Source organism: Akebia trifoliata, chromosome 12 (assembly GCF_017979445.1).
Source record: "Akebia trifoliata isolate Shusen 1 chromosome 12, ASM1797944v1, whole genome shotgun sequence".
Lineage (NCBI taxonomy): Eukaryota > Viridiplantae > Streptophyta > Magnoliopsida > Ranunculales > Lardizabalaceae > Akebia > Akebia trifoliata.
In genome coordinates this window covers 3217801-3226844 of record NC_141386.1, presented here as the reverse complement: position 1 = coordinate 3226844, position 9044 = coordinate 3217801, and the positions used below count along the sequence as shown (strand labels likewise).

The window sequence follows — 9044 nt, the reverse complement described above, 5'->3', positions numbered from 1 at the left end:
AGTCTTTTCATGTCGCTAGTTGGGGTTTAATTTACAACAGGTGATTCAAAAATAGTTAGATTTATGAAAGTTGAAGATGAGGGGTATTTGAGTCCTTTCATGTCGTTAGTTGGGGTTTAATTTATACGAGGTTGAAAAAATTGTAAGATGAGGGGTATTTAGGTCTTTTCATGTTGTTAGTTGGAGTCTAGGTCATCAATTTTAAAACATAGGGGTATCTCCGATATTCAGCAACATATGACGGGTAGGTGTAAAATTAAATTTTCTTTTCAAAAGTTCTTATAGCTGACAGTCGTGACCGTAGCAAAAGACCTAATATATATATATTTTTTAAATATCCTATAGCGACGGCCAATAGCGGCTGTTGCTATAAATCCCATATTTAACAAATAGTTGGCTGTCGATAATACATATAGCGTCGAAGGTTTTAGCGATGACCACAAATGGCCCGGATGGCTATTGCTACATGTATTTGCGACGGTTTTCCCCTATAGTGACGGTCGACGACCGTCGCTATATCCTAATTTTACTGGACTTAATAAACATAACCAAAACAACGAATGTGGAGTATAACTTTGGTAATATGGTGCACTTGAGGCTTACAATTCCGAGTCACAATGTGTACTCCATGGCATGCAATGCATCATGTGATAAGGAATAAACCAAAAGTTGATCAGTTGGTTCCCACCACAAAGGAAAAAAAAAGGCAAAAATGTTGAGCATCACAATAATTGCTTCAGTCTCCCACCATGATAGAATCCCATCTATGATATTGAGCTCCATCATCCAACAAGAGGTGAAACTTGTGGTGGGTGTTCGAAAAAGATGTTAGACAGTTAACAAAAACACTCAAAGCCATCCAAGCTGTGCTCGATGATGCTAAAGAGAAACAAGTAAAAAAACAAAGCAGTTAAGGATTGGTTAGAAGAACTTAGAAACATGGCCTACGACATGGAAGATGTGTTGGACGAATGGAACAACGAAATTCTCAGATCAGAAATTGATGGAGTTGAGAATACTCGCAATAGAAAGAAGGTGTGCTCTTATTTGTTCTCTCCTTGCAATTGCTTTAGTCAAGTTTATTGGTGTCATGATATCGGTCATAAGATAAAAGAAATAAGAGACAGAGTAGATGTGATTGCAGTCGAGAAGGATCAGCTCCACCTTATTGATAATAGGAGGGTTGAGGAACCACCACGACAAATGACTAGCTCTGTGATTGATGTATTAGACATATGCAGCCGTACCATGAACAAAAGTATTATAATGAGTAAGTTGTTGAGTGAAAGTAGTCGACAAGAAATTGATGTCCCTGTCATCACCATACATGGAATGGGAGGAATTGGTAAAACTACTCTTGCCCAAGCAGTGTTCAACAATGAGAAGGTAAAGAGTTTTTTCAAGAAGAGAATGTGGGTATGTGTATCTGAGCCTTTCGATTTAATAAGGCTTGCCAAACCATTATTGAAGCCATGGGTGAAAATGTCTCTAATGTCATTGAATGGGATCATTTGCATCAACACTCGTGCAACTCTGTTCGAGGAAAGCAGTTTCTACTCGTGCTGGATGACCGTGTCAACAGATGATCACGCCAAGTGGAGCCCGTTGAAGCTTTCTCTTAATGGTGGTGCACAAGGGAGTAGAATTGTGGTTACCACATGTAATGAGAGAGTTGCAATGATAATGGGTTCGACTTACACGAATAATCTGGGTCAATTGCCTGAAGATGATTGCTGGTTATTGTTTAGTCGTATTGCTTTTCAGGGAAGGAAAAAAAGAAGAGAGTTGAAAGTAGTGGGTGCAGAATATTTTGATAATCTAGTGATGCGCTCATTTTTCCAAAATTTAGAAAGGGATGGTGATGGAAACATAATTTACTGCAAGATGCATGATCTTGTTCATGATTTCGCCAAATATCTCACAAAGATTGAATGTTTTATCATGGATGGAAATAACATAGAATTAAACATCAATTGCAAGGTCCATGATTTAGGTATTGTATAGTCTATGGATTTAGATTCCACTATTTGGTCTATTTACCAGGCAACGAAACTACGCACTCTAAATCTCCATGGGCGGACATCACAATCTCCAATGGTACTTTCTGATTTATTCTGTCAATTGACATGTCTTAGAGCAATATCTTGGTGCAATTGGGGTCTAGAAGAACTGCCAAATGGGATTGAGAAGTTGATTCATCTAAGATACATTGATTTGTCTTGGACAAGTTTGAAGAAATTGCCTGAAGCGATGAGTAAATTGCACAATTTGCAGACTTTGAAGCTTAACCATTGTATTAGACTGTGTATACTGCTTCAAGAGATTGGGAAAATGATTAACTTGAGACATCTTGAAATAAAAGGCATAAATGCACTAAGGTACTTGCCACAAGGAATTGGGAGATTAAGCTCTCTTTGAACACTATCAAAGTTCATTGTGGGTGATATTAATGAAGAAGAATGCAAGATTGGAGAACTAGGAGATGTCAAACTCCTCCAAGGGGACCTAGAAATAAGAGGGTTGAGAAGAGTGATAGATATGTAATGAAAATGATGAAGCAAAGTTAAAGAATAAGCAATGTCTCCATGGTCTGGGTTTGAGCTTTGAGGGTTGTGAGTTGGGAAACATGGGAGAAGGCGAGATAAAGAGGATTGAAGTTGTTGTTCAAGCTGTAGATTATGATAAAATAAAGACCTTGGCAAGCAAGGGTCGATCCACAGAGACAACATTAATCCCATAATCTTATCATTTCAAATCCAATTCAATTTACGTAACTAAATTAAAAACAGTTTCGAGAATAATTTAACTAAAACAAAACACTAAAAGAAATGATTAAAAATACTATGAAGAAGTGTAGATCAGTTGGATCCATCATTGCAAGTCCTATTAACAATCTTTAGATGTCATTTATATATTTCGATCCACTAAACAAAGTTAATGTTTGTGGATCGGAAAATCAATCAATTATATTACGGATGAATTCAAACTATGTGATCAATGATTAAATCAAGATTATAAGAGAAATATTGAAGGTTCTTTCTAAAACATGGTTTATCTTGAACTTATCTAAGTATAAACCATCAGAAAAGTTAGAACAGTCAACATTCCAATTGATAATATTTACTTAATAAATTTTACAATAAACCAGAAAGCATAACTACGAGAACAGTAAAAAAGAAAATAATAGAAACTTGCTCCGACTTCCTCGACTAATCTAACGGAGAGTTTTAGTTGATGGTCATTCCAAGAATAGTAAATTAAGGAAACATAAAAGAGAAAAAGAAATTAGAGATGAGAAAATAGAATTCTTTTTTATTGTTCTTGATTCTAAAATCAACATAGTCTCCTTACAATCTTCAAACTAAGAAAGAAAGAAAAAATATGAAAACCTAAAACTAAAAGAATAAAAGAAGAGAAGTTGATCTCAAGGGAGATGAGATGTCATTTGGCTCTGGTCTGATCTCTTTTTTATAGAGACCATATTAGGATTTCAAAAATCTTCCGTAAACAAAACAACTTCAAAACCCTACTTCAATACGAAGCATTTGTAGTCGCCAAGCTCCAGCACAAATCTTGAGGTTTGACTCCCGACATTACCTTGGTGCCCTTGTTAACTAGAGTAACGCGATGAAATTTGACCCAATGGGTTTGAATTATGGTCATTGGTCTTGTTTCGGATCTTAGATCACAGTGGTATCTGTGGATTTTCTAAATTGTTCCCGAAAATTTACGATTTTTTCCTGTTAGACGAAAATAATAGTAATTAATTTCAAAATACATCATTCTATTAAAATCAATAATTATTATAGACTAACAATGAACTCTATCTAATTAGAGGGTTTAGTGAATAATTTACTAATAAAATCTATATAATTAGGGCTCTAGAAACCACTTTCTAGACTCTAATCAGGTGTTTTGAAAGGGCTCCAACCACATTGAAACTTGGAGGAATTGCGAATAAAAATGTACAATGGTTCTAAGTTCCCTAATTGGATGGCAGATTTGGGGAAGTTTCAATTTATTTGAAAACTAAATCTCAAGTACATTGAAGGGGTTAAATTCATGTGTCAGCTGTTTGTGAAAATACCCCCAAGATTGAAAGAACTTGATTTCAGTTGTTTAGATAACTTGGAGGAGTGGGATTTGTGGGTAGAAGATGGAGTGATTATGCAAAGTCTCAAAAAATTAAGCCTTAGCGCATTCCCGCAATTGAAGGATTTTAGTTTGAGTCATATGGATGAGTTGGAGGAGTGGGAGATGTTGACAAGGGAAGATGAAGAAAATGTTGCTGGAAGTAGAGGAAGAAAAGATATAATTATCATCATGCCACATTTCCACAAATTAGAGCTTCTTGATTGCCCCAAGTTAAAGGAGCTGCCTTACCACATCTTCGCGGTTACACTAAGGAAATTGTCCATTGGTTATTGCCCAAAGACGAGTTAGACACCATGCCTTCCTCTATTCCTGAAGTGTTGGAATTAACAGGGGATGTCAGTGTTCTTTCAAGGTCATTGCCCACCAACCATAACAACAACCATCTCAAGTCTGGTGATCGATAACTCATCACATTTGTCACTCCCTAAAGGCTTAGCACATATTACAATGCTCCAAAGTTTGGAAATACGATTCTCTAATTCCTTGATGCGCATATCTGAGGAGCTACAACATCTCAGCTCGCTTCAAGAATTGATAATCTTAAGTTGTTATGTTCTGGGACCACATTGTCGGAAGGAGGTAGCAGAGGACTAGAGCATCATATCCCACATCCCCAACATCAGCATTAGAGGCATCTTCGGTGATGTGATGGTAATTAATTAGTTCATTTTCCATCAACATTTTGATCAATATGCATTAATTTTAACACTCTACCTAAGATGACACAAAGCTTCTATGCATATGGGATTGAGATGATGTTTAAGAGAGGTCTCTAATTCGAGCATTGTCGAATTGATCATCTCAGACCTTTGTTTTTATTTTTGGCCCAAAAGCAAATCTATAAAAAAATTAGCTCTACTATTTAAGTCATTGGTCTATCCCACAAAATTATAAAGACACTAACAAAGCATTTTATTTTATTTTTTATCTTGATTGTCTTTTATTATTATTTGCAGTAAGCATGAAACTTTCAAGGCAAAAAGTGTTAAAATTCAACACCAACCCAATTGGGAAAAGTCCAAACTTATTACTCAAGCCCAATGGTAACTTAAAGCTCAATTTCTAGAATCTTTCTAGAGAAAACTCTAGAAATTTTAGGGTGAAAGAAAAGTAGAAAACTCTAGAGTAGTAGATATTTTTGTAGAAAGTTCTAGATGACAAATTGTAACCATTAGATTACACTACGTCATAATGCGCCAAAAACGACTGCCTCTACAGTCGGAAAACGAGTCCTTTTAAAAGGAGTGGTTTTTTAAAAACGACTGTCCAAGACGAAAAAAAAAAACGACTATAAAATAGAGATATAGCGACGGTCGGCGACCGTCGCTATAGAGTATTTTGTTTTTTTAAAAAAATTTTATTTTATACCTGACCCCCCTCACATGTTGCTAAATGTTGGAGATACCCCTATGTTTTGACATTGATGACCTACACCCCAACTAATAACATGAAAAGACCCAAATGCCCCTCATATTCAACTTTCATAAATCTAACTATTTTCAGCCACCTACCATAAATTATTTATTTTTAGAAAGTAAAATCAAACAATTAACAACCACAACCTTTTGTATATAACGTCCTAGCGGGTGCTACCACAGCATACAGCCACTAGCTTCCATAATGGCTGACCCACAACATTGAACAACGTTGCCCGATTCCCTGATCCCTTGAAAGGAGTTTTACCAAACAAAAGTTCATATAGAAAGATGCTGAAAGTCCACCAATCCACAACACTCCCATGGCCATCACCTTTGATTATCTCGAGTGCCAAGTATTCATGGGTCCCAACAAATGACATTGACCGAGCCCCAGTTGGCTCCGCAATGAGCTCAGGCAATGGACTGACTTGGTTTCCAATCTCATTTTTGGGTTTTCAATCTTTCTTGGATTTGCTGGAGAAGAGACGGGACGAGAAGCATGTTGTGGGGGCTAAACAGGATGGCTGGATACAAGATGGGTCAATGCAAGCTGGTTGAACACAATAAACAGGGTTCTTCCGGAAGGGTTCAGACTCAAGGGAAGAAGATTTGACAAGAGTTGGGCTGACACTGCATCGGAGGGAGAGGTCAAAGTTGGATAGCATTATGTGTCCATCTTCCCTAACGAGAACATTTTCTGGTTTGACGTCGCGATAGACAATCCCAAGCATGTGAAGGTACTCCAAAGAAAGGAGGACCTCTGCTACATAAAACCTGCATGTTGGGAACAGTTGCACGTTAAACAACGACAAATGTTTCATAAAATAATTTATGGTGAATCTGTTACAGAGCTTAGCATGCTCAGCTGCTAGCTTGCATAGATGAGTGGCAAGGCATTAATGGTGGTTTATGCTCAGTTTCTATCTTGCATAAAAGAGGCTTCATGTATGCAATCTAAATTCAAGGTTACTCCTGTGTGAAACCATCTAAATTCTTCATATCTTAGATTATACAAATGCCAACTTCCATCTATAACAATATTTTCTATTCTTTTAGTAGCATAGTGATTCATTATCAATGATAGTTCTCTCGAGCTTAAAAAACAAGCTCTTTATTAACTTTAATATTGGAGCCTACATGTTGTAAGATTTAGATTCAATTGATAGCGTTTCTCCTTCCACCAAAATAAATAAGAAAGTAAGAGAGTTCACTGGTACTTGAAAGTCGTTAATCATAGTCTGGGAGTGGTCACCAAGCTTCCCTCCATATATAACTCTACCCCCTCGTTTCATAAGAAGTAGCTGCATCGAAACCACAGAGATAATTTAAAATAAATTATAATATGGTTGCATATATGAAATTAAACTAAATGATAAGGACCCTATCGATCACCAATCAGCACGCTTTCAAGACGACCATTTGGGTGGCGTCTATATGATCCATTGGAGTGCACCATATGACTTAACCACTATATTTTGAGATTGGGCACTCAAACCCGAGTTTCTTAACTCCGAATACTCAAAAAAATAGAACATGAGGGCCCAATCAAAGGGATGGAGGCATTACTTACATGTTGGGTGCAATAGTCCCCTCCAGTGGCAGCAACTAATGATTGACGCCATACCATATCTTGGGCCAGCCAGAGTAATCTTGCATATAGCTCAAAGAGTACTTGATATTCTCCTTATATATTGTTCTCCCTTGAAAAGGTTGGATACTTTCCTCAGATGAGCCGCTAGACTTCCCAGAAAGCACTACATTTTTATTTTTTGTGTTAGCTAACATAAGGTAGTCATGCCACAATAACTTTACAAGGATATTGTCAATAAGACTGGCTTGAAAATGATAAACCCTGTCCATTCCATTAAAATATCTGCACATCAAGCAAGTGACCAAAAACAGAAATTCAAGAAATGAATGAAATGTACCAATAGTCCAATACTATAAGATGCAGAAAATGTTATATCTGCTTATTGCAAGATCAACAAAACACAGCAGGACGTATATAGAATGGCATGGATAAATATGAGGTGAAAGCTTAGAAGATTCACACCTTGATGCACTATTTATTCCCCAAAGAAAACATTCTTTGAAGGCCTTGAAAAATGCCAGTCGATCCCCATCAGAGGAGTGGGATGGGTTCCTTCCTTCCCATTGTAGACACCCCATTTTTGCATCTGCCTGATTAATCAACTCGTCAACCCGATCGCAATGATTCCCAATGATGGATGTTATTTCTATTGCTTTATTTTGTTACCAGATGTGTTTCAGAAATCCGGATGAGATATCTCGAATTGACAAAACCTTAGAAACCACGCTACGCTAGGAAAATACGACCTTAGAAACATAGAAATCATCATCTTGCAAACCAAAAAGAAGCTTCACGATAAAAATCACTAAAAATTGACCAAATTACCAAAATACCCCTAACCTCAAAACAATGTTAGAGCCTACGTTACGCTTAGGAAAACCCATTCGAACATATAAAATGACAAATCGGAACCAAATAAATCATTTCACCAATTTTAACAAAATTTGATAAAATTACGAAAATGCCCCTCATAAAGTTCACAATCATTTCATTTAAAAATTTTCATAAATGACACAAACCAACATTCTCATTGAATTCCTTACGAAAAGCCGATTCTAAAACATCCTAGAACATTAAAAACCGACTTGAAACGTGAAAAGTCCTCTCCGGGGGTAAAATGATAATTTCACAATTTTCATAATTAAAAAATTTGAAATTAATAAATAAAATATTAAATAATTAAAGTGAAACATTGATGAAATTAATTTAAAAATTTGAACCTAAAAAATCGATCAATCGGACTTTCAGGCAAAATTGTTGAGGGTTCGTGAGATATTTCTTTAAGGACCCCTCCATTTGGGGGTCCAAAGAATTAAAGAAATAATGGAAGGGGGTTCTCCAAAAATTAAAAGTAAATCAAGCAAGACTGAAGTCAAGGTATTAAAGTCAATTAAGTGAGACTGAAGTCAAAATTAAAGTCAATTAAGCAAGACTGAAGTCAAGATATTAAAGGTCAATCAATTAAGACTAAAGTCAAAACATTAAAAGTCAATCAAATAAGACCAAAAGTCATAATAGAATTCTAATTAAATAATAACTCTATCTGATAGAGTTCTAACTTAAAAAAAATTCTACCTAAAATAATTCTAATTAAAACACAATTCTACCTAAAATAAGTCTAACTAAAACACAACTCTAATTAAAAGATCTCTAATTAAACACTAACTCTATCCAAATCAACCCCTAAAAACATCTATAAATAGAGGTGCTCACACCCTATTTTCGTATCAAATCATAAACCCTAGGAGAAGTAGGTCTAGAAGCTCCCCTAGCCCCCCATAAACCCTAGTTTTGGAGTCCCAACTCCTTACCTAACATCCCCCCTTCAATTTTAGTCTAGAAAACATCTAAAATCCCTCTAAAAACACCCTTAAATCCGC

General features: G+C 36.1%; 1 protein-coding gene and 1 long non-coding RNA gene across 2 annotated transcripts; one reads left to right on the top strand and one right to left on the bottom strand.

Moving 5' to 3' along the window:
- Nucleotides 1-939: 939 nt before the first annotated feature.
- Nucleotides 940-4749, top strand: LOC147388631 (disease resistance protein RGA2-like). Its single transcript, XM_086418359.1, has 4 exons — nucleotides 940-1980; nucleotides 2044-2378; nucleotides 4116-4395; nucleotides 4486-4749. Exons 1-4 carry the CDS (start codon nucleotides 940-942, stop codon nucleotides 4747-4749), a joined length of 1920 nt encoding a protein of 639 aa, XP_086274485.1.
- A 2039-nt stretch (nucleotides 4750-6788) lies between these two features.
- On the bottom strand, nucleotides 6789-7728 carry LOC147388630 (uncharacterized). Its single transcript, XR_015170836.1, has 3 exons — nucleotides 7627-7728; nucleotides 7144-7446; nucleotides 6789-6874 (listed from the first exon to the last, which is right to left on the bottom strand). It is a non-coding gene; the product is annotated as an uncharacterized LOC147388630 (long non-coding RNA).
- Between the last annotated feature and the right edge of the window lie 1316 nt (nucleotides 7729-9044).

Bases quoted from the DNA above. Each gene is read 5' to 3' on its own strand.
- LOC147388631 (XM_086418359.1), top strand. From the start codon at position 940: ATGGCCTACGACATGGAAGATGTGTTGGACGAATGGAACAACGAAATT. The intron at 1,981-2,043 runs GTCCATGATTTA...TCTATTTACCAG, and splicing joins AATTAAACATCAATTGCAAG to GCAACGAAACTACGCACTCT. The intron at 2,379-4,115 runs GTACTTGCCACA...ACTTGATTTCAG, and splicing joins AAAGGCATAAATGCACTAAG to TTGTTTAGATAACTTGGAGG.